The 27,453-nt window shown below is 41.6% G+C and overlaps 1 protein-coding gene and 1 long non-coding RNA gene across 3 annotated transcripts; one reads left to right on the top strand and one right to left on the bottom strand.

Moving 5' to 3' along the window:
• The first annotated feature begins 8,607 nt into the window (after window positions 1–8,607).
• Window positions 8,608–14,642, top strand: LOC119714067 (uncharacterized). The gene is made up of 2 exons (XR_005261231.2): window positions 8,608–9,143; window positions 12,931–14,642. It is a non-coding gene; the product is annotated as an uncharacterized lncRNA (long non-coding RNA).
• A 665-nt stretch (window positions 14,643–15,307) lies between these two features.
• Window positions 15,308–27,439, bottom strand: CALCOCO2 (calcium binding and coiled-coil domain 2). Of its 2 annotated transcripts, none has more exons than XM_027445492.3 (13): window positions 27,276–27,439; window positions 24,338–24,526; window positions 23,715–23,817; window positions 23,216–23,349; window positions 22,449–22,574; window positions 21,830–21,957; window positions 21,629–21,719; window positions 20,729–20,851; window positions 19,909–19,995; window positions 18,766–18,861; window positions 17,927–18,068; window positions 17,492–17,529; window positions 15,308–16,954 (listed from the first exon to the last, which is right to left on the bottom strand). In XM_027445492.3, exons 2-13 carry the CDS (start codon window positions 24,518–24,520, stop codon window positions 16,778–16,780), a joined length of 1,428 nt encoding a protein of 475 aa, XP_027301293.1. In that variant the 5' UTR covers window positions 24,521–24,526; window positions 27,276–27,439; the 3' UTR covers window positions 15,308–16,777. The 2 variants fall into 2 exon arrangements, with proteins under 2 accessions (XP_027301293.1, XP_027301294.1); XM_027445493.3 differs by lacking the exon at window positions 27,276–27,439 and adding an exon at window positions 26,848–27,173.
• Between the last annotated feature and the right edge of the window lie 14 nt (window positions 27,440–27,453).

Below are 27,453 nucleotides of genomic sequence, written 5' to 3'. Positions count from 1 at the left end.
GATCATTTGTCAGTGAAATAAATTAAAGATAGCTCAGCTATCACCACACGATGGGGTTCCTAAATTAGGTTGCTCCTCCATGCTATAAACCTCCATGCAAAGAAGTACTTCTTTATAATTTTAGTGGTACTTGCTTATCATCTTAAATTGCCTAGGTACTATATGTGCTCATAAAGACATTGCAGTTTGAGAATGACTACTCCATTTTACCCCTGTAAGACTGCGGAACAGATACATGCTTTGGAAGTGGACTAAAATCATTTGATGAAAGTCAAAAAACCCATTCCTGCTGGCTTGTGACACTTCTCCCGTGGATTCTATTAAACCTGTGTTTTGAGCTACTGAATAACTTGCATATGAACACAATCCATTCCTGATTCCAATTTACTGTAATACATAAAGCTGAATTTTAGACAGACATAATTTGCTTGATGATCTATTCAGTTGCCGATGATTTAAGGACAGCAAACTCTCAGGGAAGAGCATGGAAGACTGCTGGATTCAATACATTTCATCCATCCTGTTTTAACTTCCCTAGTTTGCTTAAGTTCAGATGCTACAGTATATTTGTCCTATACTGTCTCCAGTGACATGATGGTCAAAAAAAAAACAACATCAGAAGTTAGCACCTTCCTTGTCAAGGTTTTCCCTTCTAACTACAGCTTCTACCACATCAATGCATCATTTCTGAGACAGTTATCATATGCTGAATATTGCTGATTAATCATCTCATGCACAAATCAAAGCAGTTTCCCCTTAGCAGTGTTCAATCTTTCATTCCTAAACAATTTTTACATTAAAATTAGGAATTGTTTGCTCTTTTGACAGTTTGCCTTAGCATATGTAAATAGGCTACTAAGGATACAATATTGAACCAGAGGAAGAAAAATCACCTGCTAACTCACATTGTTCCTACAGTCTGAAGTCAAACCTAACAAGAGAACAGGACCACTGAAATGTGCTAGTCTTCAGTGAATGCATTTCACTCCTGGATGGCTAGTGCCTATTATTTGCAGAATACTTATGGAAGGTGATAGTTCTTGGCTTCTTGGCCAGATGGATATTTGGATATTACCACATAGTTTCTCCTTCTCCTCTTTTTTTTTTTTTTTTTTTTTTTTGTCTTCAAATTGATTTGTGGCTTCCACGGCTTGTAACTTAGTGCACACAATAACATTTTTTGCATCAAATAACTGGTATGCTGCTGTCACAAGTCATTTGGCATTTTCATAAGGAGATTAATGTTTTAGAGGACCAGGAAAAACAAAACAAAACACAACAAAACACTGTGAATATAGTTCTCTGAGTGTTTTTCACTTGCTAATCTGACTTCCTCATGTGCCTGTCTCAAACGGTATATAAATTAAATTCACATTTAATTAATTAAATTCATCTAGAACACAGTAGGTATGTTGTATTAGAAAGTTAGATGTTTTATAGGTGATAGAGTTGCATGGAGCCACGTTGGGAGATGTACTATGCTTGTCTGTCCCTGTATCTACAGGTCTGAGGTAACAGGAAAACTGTAGTTTTTCTGTTGGTTTCACCAAGGACTTTCAAACAAGTCACTTGAGCTGAAAAAGATGCCTTCTTATCCAGCATGTTCTTGACATTCCTCAAATCAACAACAACAAAAAGCAGTGAAACCATCTGTTTTTGTTTGCTTGTTTGTTTTATATATGGAAAAAAGGGAACTAAAGAGTGACACACGCAGTTTGAAATTATGGCCTGAGACTGAATGTAGAGTTCACAGAATCACAGAATCATCTAGGTTGGAAGAGACCTTCAAGATCACCTAGTCCAACCTCTGACCTAACACTAACCAGTCCTCCACTAAACCATATCACTAAGCTCTACACCTAAATGTCTTTTAAAGACCTCCAGGGATGGTGACTCAACCACTTCCCTGGGCAGCCCATTCCAATGCCTAACAACCCTTTCCGTAAATAAGTTTTTCCTAATATCCAACCTAAATTGATGCCAATCTAGTATTTGCTAGGTGTAGAAGAGGATGAACTGTTATTATCTTACTGTCCTCTGAGAACCACAGGCTACACTCTCCATTAGCAGGTAAACTCCACACTGGGTAATGGCTAACTCTGAAATACTTCTGTATGCAAAGAACTTGAATGAAGCTGTCCACAACTGTGAGGACTCCTGCAGGCAAGAAATGTTCTATGCATGTGTCCTGGAGCACAATTCAAGCCGTTTTCACACTGATTCAGTGTAGTCTATCCCCCTCTGCCGGTCACCCAAGAGCCATTCTTCTCTGGTAACTGCAGGAGGTCCTACAGAGGATAACCAAAACAATTCAAAACTGGTGTTAAAAGAGAGACTGATCACAGCAACCAACATGCTGAAAAAGAGACCAGTTAATACATGAACATATTTAGGTCAAGTAGACATTTTGTCATGGTTCTTACCTCAAGAAATTAGGGCTTGAATTTTTGAATCAAGATAACATAAAACCCCTGTATTTCAAATACAGGGGTTTTACACTACCCCAATGTAATTAGGGAGGCAGATGTGATAGTTGTATTTCATAATAGAATGTGCTGATCTCAATGTTTTAACAACAGTATCTGCTAATATCTGGCCATATCTGGTAGGTATCACAGCCACATTTCTGCACAGAGTTATTAAAAGTGGACAGTTTCCTAGAAATGGTGAAACACTGGAAACTTTGCTAACACAAATACAACTGAACTGGTGTATTTCTACCCTAACATTGCAATCAATCTGTATACAGTTTCTTTATACCACTAAAGCTGCATTCATGCCTTGAAACTTCCATTGCATGAACTATTACAGAGTGATAGCAATCTCGTTTCCTAGTGCAGAAAAGACTTTTGGGAAGCATTGAGTTGGACTCAATGATCTTTGTGGGTTCCTTCCAACTTGGGATATTCTAAGACTATAATTCTAAGGCAAATGGAAAGAAGAAACCTATACTCCTGGATTGTCTTACAACTGTTAAGCCTCACAAAATCACAGCACTGCAGCTGAGAAACTAGTACTGTTAAGAGTTTTGCTGCTATGAACAGATAACATTTAAATTTTGTTAGCAAAGGATGAGATGTTAAGCAGAACTAGACAAATGCAAGGGATTTCAGTATTTAGAAGGAAGGAAACAGAAGTAACATTTCAAGAGAAATGTGTACAACAGGAAAAATATTATGTCTAGGTAAACTAATGTAAAACTACCTATCACAGCGGACAATGATAACAAATGCACTGAAGATGTGAAGATGTAGAGCTGTTGCAGCACAATGATCTAGGATTACAAGCAAAGTTTGGAAGGAGTAGCAATATCTCATGATATAAATCCATAGCTAGGTAAGCATTTAGTCTTAAGAGAAAAACTGAAACAAATACAGTGTTGCTGTCAAGTTTGAGTCCTAACTCCCCTTTGCAAGTTTTCCTCCCTGCTTTTGGTGTCCAATTCTGTAACTTATCTGAATTTCTTCACTTGATGAATTCAACAGCAAAAAATATGCTGCATTGGAGAAACATAAAGAAATACCTTGAAGACCTAAATCAAGCATATGAAGATGTACCAGAAAAAGTAAATACTACCCTCTCTGAGAGTAGCTTAGAAATGTTTTCTCCTTTTTACTTCTTACCACCAGCGTCTTCTTCTTTAGCAGAATTAACACTGTTCTTGTTAATGGAATAATTTGTCAGATGCAAGCAAACATTATCTATAAATGAATGAACAAGATACAGGGTTAGAAAGGTATTAGCCACCTCCCTTCTTTTCTACATGATCCTGGTCACACTAGGTAATATACAAAGCATCTTAATTAAGCACAAAAGATTTAATGGCACTGAGTATGATCAGCTCTATACTGATCCCATTACTCTAAAGAACACAATAAATGAGGCTCAACAGCTTCAATTTCACTACACTGCAATCTCATCAGCATTCCAATTCTATCACTTCTAAGAAATCAGCAGTTTCAATTGAAGATAACCCTCTTCCTCAGTCAGGTCCCATTCTAAAATTACTTATTAGTAGAGCTAATTCTGTGTTAGAATGATCCAGAACTACGTATCAGAACCTTTTCCAGACATCAACTAAACTATGATTTCATTTTATAACGAAAATATTGTTATAAAATATCATTTTATAACGAAAAAGAAAAAGAAAATATCATGTAGGCATTTTTTTTTCCTTCCAGAGTTTAATGTCTTATTACTACCTTTTTTCCCCCACAATATTTCATAAAAAAGTACCAAAATTATGCAAAAAGTCAATTAGATATGTATTTATAGAAGTATTAACAGGCCTAAAACTTGTATTCAGCATGGATCTGGATAATATAACACATGCTGTATTCTACTAGAGAATCTGCTCAAATATTTCATGCATAATTTTATTTATGGTACTCCGATGCTACAAAGACAAGTCATGAGCATTTATAAAGTGCTTGGACATTCTCAAGAGAATGATATTTTGGAGTCAAACCATTATGGTTTCTCTGTATTTCTGGTTGCAATGTATTGAACTGTCATTAACTTCTGCTAATAGGCTTGTTTACTTATGAAGCTATTACGCAAAAGGTCAGAGAATGCTGAAACAGCAAAATGTGTAAGTTCCTCATTAAAGGCAAACATCCTCAGAGTTTCACAGGACATCACCAGCATGTAAATCTTCAGATCAAACTTATATCTACCAATCATAAAAGTCTGGGAAGGAGAACATGAAACCAATTTGCTTCTAAAATTGCTTGAAACACATGAACAACACAGGTAACTAATTAACCACTGGAACAGAGGTTACAAAGCCTAGTTAAATGTCTCCCCTGAACTCTTTCCTATTCCGGATATGCTTCCAGCATGGTCTAGCCCAGCTAATACAGAGCTAGGAAAGATATTGTAAATGTCCATTACTGGGGCTTATGTCCCTAACGCTGACCAGACCAGAACTTGGGTCTGCACCATTGGAAGTGTTCTCACTTGATTTAAAGCCTTAGCTATTCTTCATTCAACTCACTATGTGTTTGAAATTCACTTCAAGCATGAATGTTTGAAGGAATGAAACACCAACAACATAAAAGGAGCCTATGGGTCAGTGTAGCCTATCTCCTGCTCAAGAGGATCTGATTTCCTACTTTCTCTTTCAACAAGCCAGAGACTCCATTTGCCCTCCCCTTTATTGCTGTTTTTCAGATTTCCATGGAGTTTCATTATTTTCTTGATACATTCCCTAAAAAACAATAAAGTCAATGCAAAGTCAAGCAAATTTAGCCCTTAAAATAAAGTGTGTCTAAATGTGAACAATAAACCAGAGTAAATTAAGGTTCTTCCTCTAAAATTATTAGAAGTTCAAACAACTTGAGGCTTCCTGAGGTTTGTATATTAGACTTCATTAGGAACATGACTTAAATATCAATTAAAAACACTTCGGTGAGAGAATGCTAGGAACTGCACAATAGGGCTTAACCAGACTCATGAAAAATGAGTATTGCTTAAGTGCTCATTCACTCATGAGGGATAAACTTTTCCCTGCCCAATTTGTCTATCCTGAATAGCCTGAATTCTTGTCAAGGCGATTCAATCTCAAAATATTAGAAGCCATTCCTGAACAAGAGTTTACGCAGTAACATGTAAAGTAGACATTTTTGTTTTGACAGTGATGAATTCTTTTGACAGTGATGAATCTGAAGAAAATGACCAGTGAATACTATTGATGGCTGACTGACCACATCAAAGCAAGGCTAAACTGGATATTAAAACAGTAGCTCAGTGACAGAACAGCAATCTTGAAACATGGAATGGAGTGGTTACCCTTGAGATGTAGACCTGGCAGATCCTATCCTGCCCAGGTTTTGTCCTCAGTTTTGGTGACAAGTTGCTTCTCCACTGACAGCCAAAGTCTAGTTTGCAGATATAAGTCTGTATTTCCTTGCTATGCTATTGGGCTGCAAATTGTCGTAACTATGAGGAGGAAAACAGAATAGAGAGACTCTTTAAAAGTTATGAAATAATTGCATTAAAGCTGCTTTCTAAGGTAGATTTTCTAGACCTAGTTTTTCAATCTTTTGCAACTTACTGTAACAGCAAAATAGGATTGTAAGGCACTTATAATGGTGAAAAATCAGGACAACCTTCCCTCCACTCTCCACACTTAGAAAAGTTTTAAGTGACAATTGGGTATTTTTCCGTATTTATTTTCCAGCACTAGTTTAACAGAAACAGAACTATGTGCTCTCCTCCAGCACAGAATATTAATCTTTGTCTAGTTCAGGAAAGGTTTCTACTGTTATGTTGGAAGTTCACAGAATCATAGAATAGCTTGGGTGGGAAGGGACCTTAAAGACCATCTAGTTCCAATCCTCCTGCCATGGACAGGGATGCAATGCACTAGATCAGGTTGCCCTGGGCCCCATCCAGCCTGGCCTTGAACAATTCCAGGGATTGGGCATCCACAACTTCACTGATCCAGTGCCTCACCACCCTCTGCGTGATGAATTCCCTCCTAACATCTAATCTAAATCACCCGTCTTTTAGTTTAAAACCATTCCCCCTTGTCCTATCATTGTCTGCCTTATCAAAAAGTTGCTCTCCATCTTTTTATAAGCTTCTTTTAAGTATTGAAAAAGCTGCAATGAGGTCACTGCGGAGGCTTCTCCAGGATGAACATCCCCAGCTCTCTCACCCTTTCTTCATAGGACTCCTACGAAGTTTCTTCATAGGAGTTCTAAGAAGTTTATTAAGTTAGCACTTAATAATATGCAAATAAGAAATTAAATCAGACAGGAAAAAATAATCGTGCCAAGAAAGTCAAGCTTTAGAAAGTATTTACTCTGCAGAAAGACACCTGCTTTACCACCCTGCTCTTGTTACTAGCCTGGAACTCTTTTCTACAGATCTCACTGCTTCTGTGAAAGCAGCTAATTTTCTGAGTAAACAAACAAGGAAAAAAAACAAACCAAACCAACAAACTAACCAACCAAACAAAAATAAAACAACAAACAACAATAAAAACAAATAAACAAAAAAAAAAACAACACCTGAATCTTGATCTTTTTTTTTTTTCCCAATCAAAAAGTGACCATCATACGTATAAAACACTGCTGGATACACACTATCCAGCTCACTCTCATAAAGACTTGATTATTTTTCATTTCCATTAACCAATCTGTTGAGATGGTATAGCCTGTTCAGTATGCTGTCCATTCCTCATTCTCTCTTGCTCCCTGAAAACCTTACCATCTAGCAGCTCCATGCACTACATCATAAAGCAGAAGCAGTTTCAAGAGAATGAATATTTGCAGTTTCAGACTTTGTCCTCTGAGGGAGATGTATCATCACCTTTCAGTTAGACCTTGGCAATAAATCAAGGTGGATTGCTTCTGTTTGCTGTGGATGTATTATTTACTAACTGCCTGTTTTAGATGTCAATCTGAGCAATTAGCCATAAATGACTACCAAGACAAACAATTTCTTGCAGTTTCAGAAGCCTCATAGTAGCCAGCAACAACTGCTAGGACAAACAGCGCCATTGATATTCCTGGTGAGTGGTAGAAAACAAAGATTCCTAGAATATGAGCCTGAATAACGCTTTATTTGAATTGGGAACAGAGCCATCTGTAGTGCTTCTTCGTGTTCTGCACTCAAGGCACGAGTCCAGACAGTGCTGGCACGAACTCACAGGCGTATTAAGTTTTGACTTCTTGCCTAGCTTCAGTCATTATGGGAGAAATATGTGTAACACTCACAAGCAAGTCCTTTAAAAGGATTAAGCGTTAGAGAGAGCGCACGCTTGCAAAGAGCAAGTGTCAGAACAACAGAGGCCGCTCTGGGGGCAGTGAACATTTGGCTACCGACCGGCTGCGTGCGGCGGCAGCGAGCTGCAGGAGGGGAGCTCTGAGGCGCTGCCGGACCCCGCCAGGCCACACGCAGGCTTTTGGCGAGCCGCGCGCCCCGCGGCCTTTGAACGCCGCTGCGCTTCTCCTCCAGGAACCGACCGCAGCGCGACACAGGGGCCCCAGCGGCGCCTCCTCGGCACCGGCGCCCAGCCCGGCAGCCCCGCGGGGCCCTGCCCGGGGTACGGCCCGGCGGCAGCGGGCTGCCAGGAGCGCCTTCACGAGGGCCGCCGCTCCCCGAAGCCCCCCCAGCAGGCTCGGGGGCACCGGGAGGCGCTGGCACCCGGCAAACCCCGGAGGCGGCCGGGCCGCGCCGTGCCCGCGGGGCCTGCGGCAGCCCCCGCCCCTCCCCCCCGGCCCCGCCTCACGCGGCGGGGCGGAGCCGGAACCCACCCTGTTCCCCCCCCCCCCCCCGTTCCCCCCCCCCCCCGACGCCTTCTGATTGGGCAAATCGAGGGGCGTACCCTCCGCCCCGCCCCTTTATTAACATATTGCCGCTCCATTGGGCCGAGCGACCGGGAATGTCTGTGATTGGGCATACGTAGCAATGGGGAAGGCAACGAGACGACGTACTGGCATCACTGGCGTGCGCTAGGGGCTGCCCATGCGCATTCCGGCGCCCCCAAGTCCCGCCCCCGAACGAATGGCTCGCTAACCGCCCCCCTGCCTTTGAACGGCCGCAGCCAATCACAGCCGCGAAGCCCGGGCTTATTTGCATATTCATGAGGCGCCGGGGCTGCGAAGGGCGTCTGGGAGGGGCGGGCAGCGGCGGCGGCGGCGGCAGCGGCGCTGCTGCTTCACGGCCTCTGAGGCGGCCCCGCTGCGGCCGGGGCGGGGGAGGGGAGGGGAGGGGAAAACCGCGCCTCTGGCCCGCCTGGGGACCGCTGGGGGGAGGCCGGACGAGAGGCGTGAGGGGAAGCGAGTGCCCCGCGAGGCCCGGGCCGGCTTCGTGGAACGTGCGGGTGGCGGAGCCCCCGGCGGAGCCACAGCGCTGCTGGTCCCCTGCCCGTGAGGCCACGGCGCCGGGCCGGGCCTTCGGGACGCGGGTGTGAACAGAAGCTCGCGGGCTCGCCTCAAACATTGAAACGGGTACAAAAGCCACCCGAAAGAAGCGATATCGAACCCAAACGGCCAGCTTGGGGAAACGGCAGCGAGGTGCTGAAATCCGCTGGAGCCGCTGACACAGCGGGCAGCGCCGCCCACGTCCAGAGTTTGCGGCTGTGTTAATTCTGTTGCCGTGGAAACGGACGGAGAGTGCTAAAAATGGAGCAGGTTGGTCTAAGCTAATTGTTAGACACACAAAAAAACTTGGATTCCCCCCACCTTTTCTTTTTTTTTTTTTTTTTTTTTTTCAAGATACCGATTCCTTTAAACTAACCTTCTCCATTTCCATGGCAGCCAGCAGCAGATTTACTAGAATTCATTTTAAATTTTACAATCCTGGTATGTGTCATGAGGTTAAGAGTTTTCCAACAGTTTCTGCAGAGTTAAAGATCCAGTGAGCTCCTTAGATTTATTTCAGCAATCTGTAGCATACCCAGTAAGATACATCCAAGTGATATATTGGTATAGAACTCCTACGTTAAAGCAGTGTGTTTTTCTCTTCTGCTGCTTATAAACACAAATGTTAGAGCCTTTATTGGGACTAGAGAAATTTTCATTCAGGATCTCACAGTGATGCATCAGATCTATATTCTGTCTCCTACTGGGCCACATGTTTTAGGATAAAATGCAAGAATCTCGTGTTTAGGCGTTGTCTTAGACAAGTGCTCTGAGAAATATAATTTAATATATCTTTCAAAGTTAATGTATTTTCCAAAATATATGCTAGCACTACAACTCTGAGTATTCTTATTAAAATTATTCTTTTAAGAACAGAGGGGTGTTCTAGTAGGTAGCTTGCAAGGAAGTTTGAGTGTCACCATTTTGACTGGTTCATTAAAAAACAAAAACAAGCACCCACAATACAGGTAATTAAAATTATTTTGTAATAACAGAGAAGAAACTTCTTGAAGGTGTAGAAAACACTGAGCTGCCTCAAAGAAGATGCTGATATTCTCTGGATGATTTAGTGAAGAGCCCTTCATCCAAATCTTTCCAACATTTTGTATCAGATCGATCCTCACAATCACACTCTTTAAGGAAGGATTGTCAAATTTAATGAATTCATTAAGACAAACATGGATTCATATACACTGCTACAACCATGCAATAACTTTCAGGATTAAAAATCCATCTGGCTCTCTCAGCTGTACTGTCTAACATGCAGTACCTGCTCTCAAAAATACGCTAATAACTGTTAATAAAAATAGAATTAACTATAATGCTTACAAAAATGCAGCTTACTATTATAGAAGCAGTTTTAGTGTAAAAATAATGTTCAGAATCTTCAGACACCATCTTTTTGTCTTTTTCTTTGTCATTATTTGTTTCTGGTTGCATTTAGATGCCATAATCATGACCAAGGCCCCACAGGAATACACACTATAAAAGCACATGCAATATTCTAGTCTCATCCTGTTACCGGGGAAGGGATGCAGGCAGAGTATGAGACATACAGATATAGGTGCCCCAGGGCTTGAGTTATCAACCCTCTCTCAAAGCAGCTGCTCCCACTGGCAAATCTCTTATGGCTCAGAGGAGAACTACAGGCTGATGAACCCCACCAGGTTTTTCAGACTGGGAAAACCATTGGGAAGGGTTAAAAACTCCCTGGGGTTTGAGGGACATCAATCCCTTTTGACAGGCATCCATTTTTTTCTCCATCCTGGCTCACTTCTTGTGCTGTGCAGCCTTTCTCAAAATGAATGTTAAATCTAGTGAGGGAGAGGGGGATTATGCCACAAATTTTCTGTGAGATTGGCTGAATTCCTTCATGTCTACATAGCTGTTTCCCTATCTATTACACAGAGTCAATATTTAATCGTGTTTATATATATATATGTATATAAATATATAAATGACCTACTTCTTCAGTGCTTGGGAGGTTCATAGAGTCATGGAACCATAGTAATGTGGAAGGAGCTATATTTTAGAGTAATTAATTTAGCATCTGTGTTGTTGATGGCTTTACAGTATTTTAGGCTCTCAGTACCAGATTAGTAATTATATAAAACTGTAAGCCTTGGGTACTCTGAAGCTAGTGGAAGCTTTGTCATCCATGTCATTTTTTTATTTCTGTTACATGGTAAGCCAAGGTGGAAACCTACATTTAAGCCTAAAGTGATCTTGCGTACAAATTTTAGTAAGTTCTGGAGCTTGAGAGGAGAGAGAGTCCACGTGATCTCTTAAACAGGGGACCATGCAGTGCCATCTACTTTGCAAGTGGGATGGGCACCAAGTATTCTTGATCCAAGCCAATCATATTATATCCCATAATGTCATACAGTCAACAGAGAATGGATGAGTGAGCTCAAGCTCCTTCCTAGAAAACTTTAGTGTTATATATGCAGCAGGGTGCTATGATCTCTGCACACAGCTAAGCTATATTTCAGGGTGGATGAAATTTGGGTCAAGGGACATCGTATTAACCCAGTTTCTGGCCAGGTTCAGGGAATCATAGAAGCATTGCTATTTGGATCAGGATGCAGTGTTAAATTTTCACTGAAGGCAGTTTGGTCTGGCTAGGAAGGTTAAAAATTTCATCTTGAAAAGAGTTCTCTCTTACTAACAGCAAGAGATTGTCTACGCAGTATCACTGCAGTAGCTCTACTGCTTAAATTGTGATGAAAAAATACCAAAACCCTGTATTTGCTGAGATTTACTACTTCACACACTAACAGAGCAAAATGTAAACTGCAACACAACCATCTTTATTCCACGAGCATCTCTGGTTCTGTTATTCCCCTTCTCAAGTCCCCCTGGGTGAATAGCCCTTCCCCCTCACCACACTGAATAGGCCAGGTGACTCCAAAACCAGCCACCCAGCAGATGCTTCCGCAGTACCAACTGTTCTGAATCCCCCAGCCCATCTCCAGCTTTTTTTTTTCCCTCCTTCCCCTGTGTCCTACCAATCTAGGCTGCCTGGCACATGCTGCAAGCTGCAGTCCCACTGGAGTGATATTGTGATGGAAATGAGGGAGGGGATCCAGGCAGAACTGCACAGATTTACAGCACTCTAAGGGTTTCCATTAAAAACCTTGACAACTTGTTATTTATGAGTAGACGAACAGCTCTTCTAATACCCAGGGCCTAGATCCCATTCACTTCAATAATGCTGGTTTGGAATAAATGAGCCAGAGGATGGAAACCAGTTCTGTTAGTATAATGGAGATGGCTAATAGCTGTTTAGAGAAAACAACTGATGTAATTCTGGGACCCAGCCCTTTCACCAACAAAACTATAAAGGTTTGGTTCTTCAGTGCATTTCACGTAGTGATTTAATTCAGTACAAAGAGAGTCATAAAGAGTAGTGTTCTGATTTCATGCCATTATATACCCACTTTGCACTGTCTATTTGTGCTAGTGCACTGGAGAAAAAGGGACTCATTGTACAAGCAAGAATGTCTCAGTTTGGATCTCTACAGCAAAACATAGATAAATAATTTTCTCCTTACAAAAGAATATAAGCAAAAAAAGAGCTCTGCGTAAGTATAATATCTTCATTTTTGATCCTCACAGGGACATGGGAGCATTTCCTTTGCCAGATTTTTCTGAGTTGCCCCATCTAACCCAGCATGGCAGTCTACCGGTGTCATTTTAAAACCGTTTTTTTTAAACCACGATTACATCCTCTATTCTCTTCCCTTTTCCATCATTGACTTGACAAATACAGAAGCAGTGCCACGTACTAAGCAGTACAGGCCCAATCCCTGAAATAAGGACTTTGATGATCAAAACACTTTAAATCCTAGGACGTGCATTGTGCTGCTGTAAAGAATTACCCATCTCTTCTGCAGAGTCTTAAAATCAGACACATTGATTAACAAGTGTAACCACTCAATTGCTGGCTTGGACACTGCTTTCCTTTTTCTCTATTGTTCACCTGTGTCTTGTCTATTTACATTCATTTTGTTGGGAATCTTTTTATTTCCTTTCTGTTTTCTGTGCTTTACATTAGAGCCTCAATAAGGTGAAGTGAAGAGAAGCAGCAGCAGTGCTGCCAGACTGTGTTCTTGCAGCACTGCCAGAATGGACTGGGCTCCATGCTTCCTGTGTTCTCCTGCACCCAGGATCTCAGCACTGTGATTTCAGGGGAGAAGGACAATGCTGAAGGGGCAACTTGTTCTGCAGGAAGAGGGGGGGAAGACGTGGACAAATGAAGAGAAAACAGGAGGAGAAAGGGCGGAGGAAAGAGGCTGCTAAAGAGAGAAGGTGGCTGTAAGATTGTGAATATCACTTTGTGAAAGGAACAGAGACAGCAGCAAGTTATCTTAGCAGCCTTTCAGATACTCTGTCAAGGCTGAAAGAGTGTGAGACTCTGGAATCTGTAACTGTCTCTCTTGTGGCCAGTCTCTTTTTTTCTGCAGTGAAAATAACTTCTCAGGCAAACAATGGCCTTTCCTATGGAAAGAACTGACATCAGTTAGTATGTGATAACCTCTGTGGCCATAGTTGGTATCCACAGCATGCCTTTGCAGCTCGAAGATTTTATCATCTGGTTTGTATTTTACACACAAAAATACCTATCAAGTTAAAAATGATTTTACATGGAGAGAGATACTCAAAATGTACTCTATATGAGTGGGAGAGAGAAGGTCCAAAGGAAGAACCAACTTCTTGTAAAACATGGCCAAAAGAGCTGACAAAAAGTGAGGGAGAACCAAGCAAAGCAAGATGAATGTCTGAGTGGGTTTGCCTAGTTGGGGGAACAGAACACACCATGCTGTGCTGGGACAGTGGCTGCTCACAGAAACCAAACCTAAGCTGGACCAAACTGATAAGCCCTGTAAAGGTGTAAGGAGGTAGTAGAATTTATATCCTCAGGCATTTGGCCCACAAAGTATAGCTCCTTCCTTTTAGATACATTTATAATAAAAGACCATTCAGATTCTATGTGAGTTTGGGCATAAATTATGCCAAACCCCTACTGTCCCTTTTGAAAATTTATTTCAATGTCCGTATGCGCGATTTATGTCAATGTAAATTCGACCTCATCCAGAGTATAACTATACCTAATTATCAGCCATTTGAGCTACTTCTGTATTAAACTATTAAATTGAAGTAGGATTGAAGCCTCTTATGATTCCAAATGCTAAATACAGCATTAGCATAAATAAAACTGTAAAATACAAGCAAAATGAAGATTTACTTAGAAAATATATAATGTAATTTGTGCTTATGGGTAAATTGGTTCCTGGCTGCCCAGGATAGGGACGGTATGACCTGCATCAGGCTGAAGTATATGTCTTCGGAGTCTGAATCTGCATTATTATTACAGAAAACAAATGACATACCTTTAAACGTTTAAATTCAGCATCCTTATGAGATTTATTGCAGTCTGACCCCCTCTGCTGGCGACGTGTTTGCTGTCAGTGTACCAGAACCTGCACTCCAAAACAGGCTCTGTGATAGAGGTGATGGGTGCTGGCAAGCAGAAAATGATAGGTACCAGCATAGAAGGGATGGAGAGTTGGCAGTGCAGGGGCACTGACAGTTCAAGGACACAGACAACATCGTGGCATAACTCTAACCCCAAATTATTGGGTTTGGCTTTAGGATTTGAGCCACTAAAGCCAGTTCTAGCAGAAGCGTAGAAAGGCAATAGGTCTGGTAACTGGTATTAGGGTGAACTATCGGGGTTTTAATAAAGATTGTTTTTGTGACTCTCCACATTTGTTTTGCTTCTGTCAAGATGTAAAGCAGTAAAAGGCAAATGTAATTTGAAATAAGGACATACAGAAAAAAGTTGAAGAGGGGATTTTCTTGAAAAACAATGGGGCATTTCCTGAGGAAACAGGTGCTCAGTTAAAAATTGGCCTCATTATGATAGAATATTTGTCAAAATTGGGAAGAAGTCATGTCAGGAACGTTGATATATGCTACAGTAACCAATAATGTCAAAACATGCACAATACCAAGTATACGCACAATATAAAAAAAATATTTTAGTGTCTAGAGTGAGCATTTTTTCAACTTTTTCTTTTAGTCTATGGAAAAAATAAATGTTGATACACTGGATGTCCCTATGACATAGCAGAAATTCAGCCAGCTCTAGGCTTTTAGATCAGCAGTACTTGGAACTGATATGAACAAACAGATCCCATACAACTCATTCTACTTTCTGGATTTGTTCGTGCTACCTCATACTTTTTTGGCTTTCTTGATATATTCCCATGCTGCGAAGAACCAGTGAGGATCAGCCAGTTAAATATGTCTTGTTAAACAGAAGCAGTCCCACTAACCACAGAGATGCTATGTTACATGCTAAAAAATATTCAGAGATGTGATTGAGCGCTTTGTTCAAGAGAAGCTTCACAAAGTAATTAAAGACCCCATCAATTTCCCCAATTTATTTCAGAAAAATAGACAGTCATCTTTTTCAAGGATTTTCTCAGTACAGTTTTCATTTTTAACAACAACTATTTTCTGTTACATTTTCTTTTTAAAATAATGCTTTCCAGTATAGTACATCTTAAAGACAGAAATACTCTATTTAAACATAGGTTGATAAAAAATATGTATAAACAAAACAGTAAAACATTTTGAAGTCTTTCTTACTCTTAATAGTCTTAAAACTCTACGTAAACTATGTAAACATAGGATTTTCTATTGCTTCAGATATTCAGCAGGAAATCCAGTCTAATACAGCTGGATAATAAAATTTCACCCATTTATGTTTGCACAGACTAAATAACTGTTAATCATAACTTGAAAATCCCAAAGCAGAAATAAGAATAGTAACTGGATAATCTGTTTACAAAGTATTGTAATATTCCAAGGCACTTAGCAGTTTTGAATCAATGTTTTGGTTTCAGAATAAGCTCTTCTTTTTAAATCAATTAGGTTTAGAAACATTGAAGAGAAATAATCCAGATTCATCACTTCCTTTAAATGAGGATGCCCAGTTTCAAGACAAAGAGGCCATTTATCCTCACCACTGTTAAGAAAACTCAGTTACTGCTTTCCTATTGGCTCCATGCCATGCTGACCTTTCCTGTTTCAGAAATTTCAGGGTTCCTTCATTATGAGATGGATGCATGACAGTGTCAGATTGCACAAGCACAGTTTAAGTGTATCACCACTTTAAGTCTGGTCATATAGAGAAAAGGGAAAACAGTGAATGCACCGTGTTGTACAAGCTATATTGCCTACTTTGCTGTAAGAAGAGCCCTAGACCTTTAGATCTAGAAACAGGTATTTAGTCTCTTTATAAATATATTTCACTTGTTCTGTGATTGATGACAAAAGAAAGTAAAATGTATTTTCATTTAGAATTTATATTTATTAGCAATTAAATCAGTATTCCAGAAGCTGAGCTGGACTGAAGGTGTGATCCTAAAAGACTACGCAATGTTTCTTGTCTTTGGTTAGCAATCACAGTGCTATATTGAAGAATAAAATCGTTATAATAAAGATTTATCAGCCAAGTACAGAAAACTGTTGCATTACATCTATTATTTGGCCCTACCTAGATAAACAGCTACATAGACAATCCTGTTATGAAGAACTGGTACCACATTCAACTACATTACTAATGATAGGATTTGTGACTCGTTTAAAAAGCACATACATTTGATCCAAGACGGAGGACTTAAGTTGATGACAATTCAATTTCAGGATATGGATATTTGACCCAATTATACACATACTGCATGGAACAGAAAGCTCAGAATCACAGCACTAGTAGCATATGCAGTTTTGTCAGGTTGCTCTTATTAGTATGAATCAAGTCTATAGAATACTTTTTCTCTATTCTATCCTGTGGCCTCTGCCACCTATTCTACAGAACAGATAGGAATTCAGAATTATTCCAGGTCATGGCAAAAAATATGGTCATCAAACACCTGCTGATTGGACTTTTCAAAGGTCTCATTGCAGAGTGGGCACTCCAGAAGATGGCTGTGCACATGGGCCTCATAGTCACTTGCTTCAATATCTTCAGGAAATATGTCATCACACATGGGGCATTTCCTTATAGAATCCTGAAGTACAAAGGAAGTGCAAATAAAGACAGTTTAAGATTTGTATTCACATTCAAAGAGAAGAAAAAGTTCATTAGTCAGACATTATCTGCTTTGGACAAGTCTTTCTTACTTGCAATACTCTCAAGTTTTCAAATGTTTTCAGGCTTCTGTAAATAGTACTTACAAGTCAAACTTCTAAGAGGTATTCTAACTTTCCATCCTAAATAACACATGTCCATGTCTGCAATATGAAATAAGGCATTTAGCAGCTGCATGCTTCTCATTCTGACACTAGATGCTGCCAAAAATTGTTCCTTAAAGATTAAGGTGAACAGAGCTTCCTTTCTCTTCCCTAACACCACCAACCGTTATTACAACAACTTAATCCTACAGGTTAAGCATCCATGATTCCATTTTGTTGTCCACTTTATTACCAGGACTAAAATGGTATGTAGACAACAGGCTACAGAGCTGAACATGTAGCTCCTCATTTCAAATTGTTAATTTCTGTCTGTAAACCACTAATTCATGTCCATTCACATCCACTTTACTTACTGTTCTGGCAGCTTTTGACTCCAGGTTTGCTTCTGCAGCTGGAAAAGAAAAGTTCATTTAGCCACTACAAATGATTAACAATGTAATGTACTGATAAATAGTAATTCTTGAAACATGAGTATGTGGCCCTGGTCTAGACCTCTATACTTAGGACTATGAAAACTGGACATAAACCACAGAACTAGCTGTCTCACAGATTAATAAACTATCTAACAGTTGTTTCTCTTCATAGAAGATGAACAGACAACTGATGATTTAAATCAACTCTTAACACCTGGCAGCATTTTGCCCAGTCACCTGCACACACGCAAAACTATGCAGAGGTACTGCTAAGAATTTATTTTCCACAGCATCCAATTCAAGAGGGAGGACAACTTGTTGAGACTTTTACTACCATGGATTTGTGATTTCAGACAGACTGCCAAGTACTCTTACCGTAATATGGATTACCAAACACAAGGCATCCTCCTTCAGGAGCTGAAACTGGGGCCTGAGCTTGTGAAGCAGCAGAGAAAGAAGAAACATCTCTAGTCTGAGAGAGATGCCTCAGAAGGGTATCATTCTCTTCCCTCAGTTTCTGCAAAGGGACAGGAGGATAGAATCAATTTCCAGAAGCTCGGAAGACCATTTCAGAGAGAAGTTATACTTTGCACTAACATAGATCCTCTTAGACCAGAATCAAGATTGCTCTTCCTTTAGATAGCTCAGTCTTAGTCCTGCTTGACGGAATGGGAAAGTGAGGTAAGGAAGTGCAAGGATCTATTCTGTGACCTGCTCAGGAAGGCAGACAGGATGACTACAATACAGTAATACACTTTAGAAGACGGAAGACTATTCTGAAGTCATGCAGATAATGGCAGAGTAAGGAACAACACCATAGAGTCACTTTCTAGACTGGATGAAAAAGCTACATTCATTTAAATGAGAAAGCCCATTCATTTCAGTGAAATAACAGGAGTTTTTGAAAATCCCCACACTATTACGGGTGAACTGGTCTCATCTGTGGTGGGGGAAAAGGGTGGAACTTTTCCTTCCTCTTAGGCTGTACAGAGGTAGCAGCAACAACAGACTGAGAGTGAGCACATGGTCATGCGGACTGTGTGAGCACTATGTGCATGCGGACAGCATGGCAGCCTCGTTTTAGGTGATAGTCCACGTACAGACACAGTTAGTGATCAGCGTGTAGAAGGTTTAATGGAACTGGATATTAGACTATGATATTTGTGTCAAACTCAATGCAGAAGAAAGGTGAGGGAGCTGTGCCAAGTTCTCACCTGTTTTTCCTCATCAGATTCATTCTTTTTTGCTTGCAACATCTGAAACAAACGCCTCTGCTCTTCAAGTTCTTTCATTAAGTCCCTGTTTTGTTGCTATAAAGGAAGAGGATTATTTGGTAAATTGTGGAAAACTAGCAAACAAAGATCTATGACAGCTCCAGTCATTTTTCACATATACAGGCCGCCTCTACCTGCATTTATTACCAACAAATAAACCTTTGCTTGCACCACAAGTCTTACCATTTCATAGTTTGTGACCTTGGATATCTCCGCATTACCAGCCACTTAATGTCTGCATTTTCAGTACAACATGAGAGATGACATGTGACCTCCAAAGAGGACATACGACAGGTCAAACAAACTGGGAGGTTAAAGAAAGGGAACTATGGCTGGTGAAAAATCTACACTGGCACATAAGAACTCTCCAAGTCTGCCAAATTCTCTGGTACTGTTGACACTTGCATTGACTGTGGATAGCTAGTACCTCCTTAGGAATCGGTGTTGTACCTAAATCTTGATTTAAATCAGTAAATCAGATAGGCTAGAGTACTTAGGGATTCAGCAGTCATTCTCAAAGTATCACTCTAAAAATCCTGAACATTTGGCATCACAATGGAGGTAATCACATAATGTATTTTAGGCATCTAACTTTCAATGTCAGAAATAGAGTAGAGCCTCCAAAAGTGTCCTGAGCAGCACACACAGAGAGAGGAGCACCTTTAGAAGGTCACTCAGGGCAACAGGCTTAAGAAGATGATGGGACAGCCTCAGACATCACCAGCGATAGTTCAGTAGAAAGAAAATGTCACTGCATGTTTCCCTTTTCTAACGTTCACAGTTCTTCATGTTGTGATTTTCAGTGCTGAGGTTTGTGGATTACTTGTCAAAGATCTGCAGAAGTTACCTAAGAAAAGCAAGCCTTTTGACCATAAATTTAAATTTGTTACACATATAGGCATCTCTAACATCTCAGGGAAATTCTGATTGTTCTGCAAATTGAAAATGGGTGGACAACGTTGCTTTAAGTAAATGTCAGCTTCCCTACACAAATACCAGCAGATTCTATACAATACAGCAGAGCTCTGTGCTCAGCTCTTTTGGAACCATCTCCCCAACTTCACCCCCAAAAATGCTGGGCACCTGCTCATTCTGCAGACGAAGTGACAAGTTGGCCTCTGTCCCTTTCAAGTTCTCCAAGCGATGTTCGAGCTCCTTCTTTTGCTCTTTCTGCACAGAAATCCCAGATTTTCAAAGGCAATGTCAAAGAAAAGAGGTGTCAGGTAAGGATGTGGGGCAGAGCATCAAACTATAGAATAGAAACTTTGTACTGTTTACAGCTTTTTGGGGGGCATTCTGACCATATTTCATCTTTTTATTTTATTGATTATTCAATGCTAAATCTATGATTGTAAAGATAATAAAGGGGCAAAAACATAATCAGACAGTAGACCACCATGGTTGCTGCCTCCCACCAGTTACTAGTAGCTTCCTGTTGGATGCAAAATTAATGGCATATAGTCTAAGCAGATTTAGGATAACTTGTCTTGTTTACACATAAGTCCCAGTCCTGAAACAGTTTTGCATATTTGCAACAATTTCCACTCAGCCAAATATCAGTTCTGAGTTCCCAATTACCTACTTCATCCCTTGAGCTGGCTCAAAAGAGATGAAGACAGAGACTGAATTTTCTCTCTAGAGAATCAGCATTACAAAATTTAGTTATACAGAGATGTTTCTTCAAAAACCACAACGTATGTGTGTACCATAAGAATTTGTCAGATGGTTTGTTTGCAGAACCACCTATGTGGATTCCCATGCCACCATGGAGACTGTTTGTCAAGGAATCTCCCAGACTTTTCATAAGATTGAGCAATATTTGTGCCTGATTACTGCCAAGAACACCTCTCAGCCTCTATTCCCTGGCTTCCCCAAGCACCTTGATATTCAGGGAAGGTTTTACCTGTTGAGTTACAGTCATGCGTAACTGACGATTCTCTTCCTTTAAACTTTCAAGCTGCTCAGTCTTGTCATGGTCCATACGAACCAGGTTATCCATGTCTTTCTCATAATTCAACACCTGAGACTAGGGAGAAAGAAGAATGGGCAGAAAGTGAAAATTTAATAGCTATGAGTGAGACACACAGGCCCCTTTTGCTGCACAAAGAAAATCACCAGAACCCATGGCTACTTATTTTTTTTTCCATTAAAAAAACTTTGTAGAAAATGAGAATAGTTACATGGGGATATATCAGAGTTGATAAATGCACTAAAACTTGGTATTCACTCATATGTTAGTTGAGGAGCTTTCTACATTTTAAAATGTCACTTCTAGTCTTGGAATTCAGAGAGTAAAGAGAAAAATAGTGGCTGTTTAGCCAGATGGTTAGCCTATTATTCTGGGTTTCCCATATCCTACATATAACAAACAAGCTATTTTCAGTTTACCTTCTACCTTCACATACCTCCCAGATTTTGTCTTTTCACCCAATATTGAACATAATTTTAGAAAATTTTTCAAAACAGAAGTGTTTTCTGCCTGGATCCTTACCTAGCAGGAGGTGAACAATGGTATGATTTTGGTCAACTTAATAAGCACGCAAAGGGAACGTGTTTAGGGACTAAAATCCGTGTAATTTCTTTTAGCACATCCCACACTACCCTTCCTTCCATAATAGAGCTTTCTTGCGGTTTCCTGGACATAAACCGTATCAGAGGCTGACATTTTCCAAAAAAAAATCCATATAACCAGAGAAGAAACTTATATATCACATATTTGCTCAAGATTGCACAGCTCTCTGTCAAACTGAGACCATCAGACCCAGTTCACAAAAGCAAAGGAGGGCAGCTATATGTTTTCTACCTGCAGCTGGTCCATGTGATCCAGGGCTGTTTTCAATCTGGTTTCCAAGTTTACCTTTTCAGAAGTCACATTCTGAATTTGCTCTTTGAATCTACTCAGAACAAATCAAAACACACCATACTTTCATAAATGGAAATTTAATCCACAAAGGTAAGGTGCTTAATGAAATACTGTTTTAAGAGATGCTGTAAATACACTTACTGGTGCAGTTCTGCCTCTCTGCACTCATCTAGCTCTTTTAGATGTTTATTTTCCTTTTTCAGGGAATTCAACTCCAGCTCCAGTTTTTCTGTGCTGCTCCTAAGAGACTCTAAACCATTCTGCAGCTTCTGAAAATCAAAGACAGGTCAATAGGAGGCAAAATGGGACCCAAGCAATAGTCCTGCTCTGAAGTGGAACTGCAAAATCCCTCTGATGCAACACTTGCAGGCTGCCCAGCTTAAGGAGAAAAATCTCTCCTTTGCATCTTTCAGACCCTGTTTTATTTATATTAAGTCCTGAGCTAAACTGAAGGAGGAAACAATAATGATGAAGAAACATTAGGAACACGGATGGCCTTTCAATTTTGGGACAGCCTACAGAACAGTTCTGAAAACTCCCCTTCCCATATGTTCATAATCCATTTTTCTTGTGATGCCTCTTGTTCAGCATTATCATTCTTATTGTAGTAGAGGTATTGTAATATTTGGTAAATGATCAAATAAATAATACAGGGAGAAACTTCCTTAATTTTCTCCTGGAAGCATACAGTGGAGCAAGACCTGACTCAGTCTCTCTTCATCTTTCAGACTTAAAGCTTCTGACTTAACTTTTGTTGTACCTGTGTCTTCTTGAGCTCTTCTTGCAGTTCTGTGTTTTGTTTCTGGAGACTTGCGCAGGTTGCTTGCAGCTCCTCATTTTCTTTAAGCAAATTTTTGTTTTGTAGTTCAATCTCTTCCACTTCTCCCTGGCAAACAACAAATTTGTTTAGTCATCATGGAAACATCAAAAAGCTATCTTCAGAAGAGCACAATATGATGAGCTAAAAAAGACGAATTCTGCAAAAGGGAACATAATGTACCTCCTCATGTTTTCATTATTAGTTCAGACCAGACTGCTACTTCACTATCCATAGTCTGTCCAAAGCTGACCATCAACACAGTCCTTGAATACCAAGCACACACTACCTCTGATCTTTTAAGATGCTCAATCTTAAAGCAGAGGCAGAAGTCTGCAATTTTTTTTGTAGTTTGTAAGATTAGGACCGTCAATTATTGTCCATGTGTATGTTCTTACTCCCATCTAATGGAAGGCTGTTTCTATGAACGTTACATTTCCACTAAAAATATTCAAAATACCCCGAACCACCACGTATTTAGTCACTCCCCATTGAGAAGAGCTCACAATCTAAGTAAACTAGTTTGATAAATGTCAATTAGAGAAAGGCTGCCCAAATCTGGGTGACAGATGAGTAGCAAAGCCAGGAATAGAATCCAGATCTGCTGAGTTCCAGATCAGCATCCGATTTACTGGATCCCTCCAACTTAGCAATGAGCAGATGCCAATAAAAGCAAAGGCAGGAAAAAGCAGGGGAAGAGACACACATACCTGTGTGGTTACCACCAGGATATCATCCTCAGTCTCTGCTCTGAACTGGAAAGGAACACTGGCTCCACGGACCATACCATCCTGGTCGATGTAGCAGAACTGGTAGTATTCATCATCCTTTGGTAGGTAGTAAGCTTCAGACAAACACAACAACCCTGTCATATGCTTGTAATTACTCAGGTCTCTTAACTACATAGCACAGAAAGTCAGCACCTAAGAAAACAGACATCTTACTTCAATATTGTTCCTCCACCACTAGTAAGTCTTTGTGCCAGTGATAAGAACACAGACAGTATCACTCAGTTAGGATGGCAGAATCCAGTAGATTTGATTTTTTGGCTGTAGTTATGGGACTTGAAGTTTACTATAGCATGTTACTACAGATTTTCTGTAATTCTGAATGTAATACTTACTAGTGGCAGTAGCGTGGGATTTTGTGTATGTGCTTGTGTGTACACATACACATATATTCCCTGAGTGACCCAACCTCCCAACCCACCTTTGAACTGGATTTGTTGCTGCACAGCGGTATCACCATGGACATCACTGGGCAGAGGAGCCCACATGAATGTGTAATATTCCCGGGTTGTTTTCCATCCCACCTGCAATAACAAAATTCTTAAAAGGGACCACATAGTTCACACTTATCCTATGGCAACTGGACTATATTTCCACATAGATCAGTTAATGGGAAGACTTTTGCATTGATATTCTGACTTCACAGAGTTGTGGTCTATGCATAAATCAAAGCTACTCGCTAGCATCTGCCTTATTCTGAGGTCTATATTAGGGGGGCGAGGGGAGCACTGAAGTAGGAAATGTGTTGGAAGGGATGGTGCCAACATGATCTTTAATGCAATTATTCTTTACTGATTCTGTGAATCACAGTCTGTTTAATTAGTCTTGAAGCTGGTCAAGTAAGAACGTGCCTGGCATTTTGTCTCAAGGCACAAGAAAAATGCTGTATTACACAAAGTTATTATTGAAAAAAAATCTCTTACCCTGTTCTACCAAAGCCCTAAGGCCTTTCTTAGAGATGAAGTATGAATTAAATGTCAAATTGTTTGTGACAGCTGCTGCCTTCTCATACTTGGCATATCTGGTTACACAGTATTCACTTACCCGGAAGATGCCCACCCAGTCCTTCCCACGAGGAACTATGTTGTGTGTGAGAGTATAATAACAGATTACATCTCCTCCAGGAACATAAAACTTCTCCACATTGTTAAAGATGACCTGGGAGAAGTGGCAGTTGTCTAAGAGGACAGCAGAAGTGGGAGGTTCGTCCGAAGTCTCATCCATCATGGAAGCCTACAAGAGAAAAGCTTAATGTCATTATCTCATCGTGGATGTTGCCAACATAGTTGTGTCCATGAAGGATATGAAGAGGTAACAGCTGATGAATGACATAGCTGTAAGGTCCTAACCCCCTGCAGACACACCAATTTTTCTCAGCAAGGCACCTGCACTCACTACTGCTGCGACGAGACTGCTCCTTACATCCATGGCAGGTTGCAGAGTCTCTTCAGCAGAGCGTAAGGCTGACCCCTGCTTCCTAGCCACAGTGCCTGGAGCAATAAGGCTGCCAGTGTGACACAGCAGCCTCTCTCCTGCATGGGACCCCATGAACCAGACTCTGTTGACCATCCTACAGATCTGCTACTCGAGAGAGGCAGTGGTACCTCGTAGCAGCAAGAGCACGCATGCCTACTGGTGTGATTCCCTGCTTGACAACCCAGCTGGAACACAAGCTGTCCCTACATGCAGCCTTATACCATGTTTTTAATGTGATTTGACACTCCACACACATCTCCACTATATGTGGTTAACGTGGGGGTGCATCACCTCTTCTGAAATCTGGAAATTAGCATATTGATTGAGAAAAACAGAGGTTTTGCTGCGTCAGTGAAGCGCTCCTGCAGATAGCAGTAATAGACAAAAATAGCAGCGTATGATCCAAGCTAGGAGCTCCAAGGTTGGTACAGTCCAAGCCCTGACACGCTTCACCTTCACTGTCTGACCACAGTGAGACACACGAGACACACTCATGCTGGTGATATGCAAACTCAACGGCCTGGCTGTTTTCTGCATTCAAATCCAACATGATTATTAGACCTCCAAATACAGCATCTTTCATCGTCAGCTTTTTTGCTCCAAGAAAAAGAGGCACCTTGCTAAGATCAACTCCCATGGAAAAGCACAGAGGAGGTCCAGGTTAGGCAGGTTGTTGTAGTTCTGTCTCACAAGCCTGTGTTATGAGGCCATAATAGCCTTGGTACTTGTGACTGTTACAGTGAAACTGCAAGATGATTCTCAGTATCAAAATGATTACCTTGCATGGCAGCAGGGTCAACAAATAGCATTGAAGCTCATGCATTAGTAATCTACACAGAAAGCTTTTCAGTGCATTGTGACACTACAAACGTGTTATGCACAACAACATAAACACGCAGCGTGTGCATCTACTGGATCTGAACTGCCAGATGTCCAGGCATGACTAGAAATGACACTCAATTACCCTCTTTGCCACTGTATCTTGCAGGCAACCAGACTTAAGCCCTGGCAATCTGTCAAGAGACAGATCACTGCTGAAAAAAACCTGCCTCCAATCCCTGACAATTCAGTTCCAGGAATTCAAAGCAGAACCCTCCCAGCCAATTTTAGTGACAGTAGTAGCAAATAGATATTGACCTCAGAAATGACAGGAAATTCATCTTGAAAAACTATCCTGCTGGATGATTTAAGGTCATCTCCAATGCATGAAACCTTTCATTTTTTGTCATGACTGAGGACATCATCTGTATTGTGCCAAAAAACAGCCTGAAAATCAGGCAGAAGCGTAGATGGGCATTGTGGGGTTGTGTTCAAAACGGAAATGGTACCCGTGCACCAGGAAAGAGCACTAATTACAGCACTGATATATGCTGCTTTAGGAGCATGGCTAATTAATTCTTCCTGCCAGAAGCTGAAGGCGTAGAAATGGGTGTGGCTCAAACCTCCAGGGAATCCAGGAGTGCAGTTTACATTTTAGTTAGTAAAGCATAGCAAATTATACGTGCCTTATCTCAGCCTCGGTCTTTATTTGGCTGACGTCAACCTCTCCTACCTTGACGTGACTTATGATGCACTCCCCTAATGCCCTGGGACCTCCTGACAGCCAGCAGACCAAAAAGAAAAAAAATAATAACTTAAGAATAGCTCCTTAATAGCTTCAGGATACGAGCTCTTGCTGCCATAAGACTTCAATGTAACTTGCAAAGAAAATGAAGCGTCAAAGCCTGGATGCAGCAAAAAAATGCATTCTGCTGAAAACAAAGATGAAGAGTGTTGTTTTTTGTAAAAATAACTGTGAACTTGAAGACAAGAAAACCCATTGGTCGTGCAGACTGTTGACAGCACACTATGCACTTCACTTCAAGGAAAAGACAGGAAGTAGGAAGATTTTATTAACATTCTCATTTTTGTTCTATGAACAGTTTGTAGGTCATCCGTGCAGGAAGGAGAGGCCCTGTGAGGCTGCTGCTGCCCAAGGAGATGGGGAAAGCCACAGCTTCAGGGATGGAGGCGCAGCAGGCAGCCCCAGCCAGATAACGCGGTGTGACAGCACGCACGGAGCAGGGCACGACACACACCTCTTCCTGTGACACTCACGGCCCAGCTTCTCTCTGCTTTTTGTTTGTTTTTTAGTGCTGCTGTTTTGTTTTCATTTGGCTGTTGCTGTTTTCTTCCTTTCGCGGACGGCAGCGTCCTGAGAACGCCGAGAGCCGCGGATTGCCCCTTCCCGAGCGAGAGCAACTCCCAGCCGCAGCTGGGCACCGGGACACCGCGGCCCCCGGCAGCACCCCCGTGCGCGGGGTCCCAGCGGAGGCCGGGCAGCGGCACGGGGCGCTCCCCGCGGCCGCACACCCTCAGCTCCGCCGCCAGGAACCGAAAGCGAAAGCGCCGCCGCCTCGCAGCGAGCGAGCCCCGAACCTCCCCCCCCCCCCCCCCCCAAGCCCCCAGCCCGGCCCCGGGGGCAGCGCGCGGCGAGGCCTCCGCGTCCCCACCCCGGCTCACTCACCGAGAGGCTCGGCCGCAAACCCCGGGGGCGGCGAGGCGTAGGACGAGGACGAGGCGGAGCCCCCCCGCGCCGCCCCGCCCCGCGCCCCGCCCAGGCGGCCCCGGCCGCGCTGCGGGACGCGCGGAGTCCCGGAGCCCAAAGTCCCAGGCACAGCCCGCGACGGCCCCTCCCCTCCCCT

Source organism: Anas platyrhynchos, chromosome 28, assembly GCF_047663525.1.
Source record: "Anas platyrhynchos isolate ZD024472 breed Pekin duck chromosome 28, IASCAAS_PekinDuck_T2T, whole genome shotgun sequence".
Taxonomy (NCBI): domain Eukaryota; kingdom Metazoa; phylum Chordata; class Aves; order Anseriformes; family Anatidae; genus Anas; species Anas platyrhynchos.
This window is presented reverse-complemented; position numbering and strand designations above follow the sequence as displayed.

What these genes read in the sequence shown, in the direction of transcription:
- CALCOCO2 (XM_027445492.3), bottom strand. Translation starts at nt 24,520, where the DNA reads ATGATGGATGAGACTTCGGACGAACCTCCCACTTCTGCTGTCCTCTTA. An exon ending in GCAACAAATCCAGTTCAAAG is followed by an intron (nt 23,350 to 23,714) that starts GTGGGTTGGGAG and finishes GTTTGTCTGAAG; the next exon opens with CTTACTACCTACCAAAGGAT. An exon ending in GCATGACTGTAACTCAACAG is followed by an intron (nt 19,996 to 20,728) that starts GTAAAACCTTCC and finishes ATTTCTGTGCAG; the next exon opens with AAAGAGCAAAAGAAGGAGCT.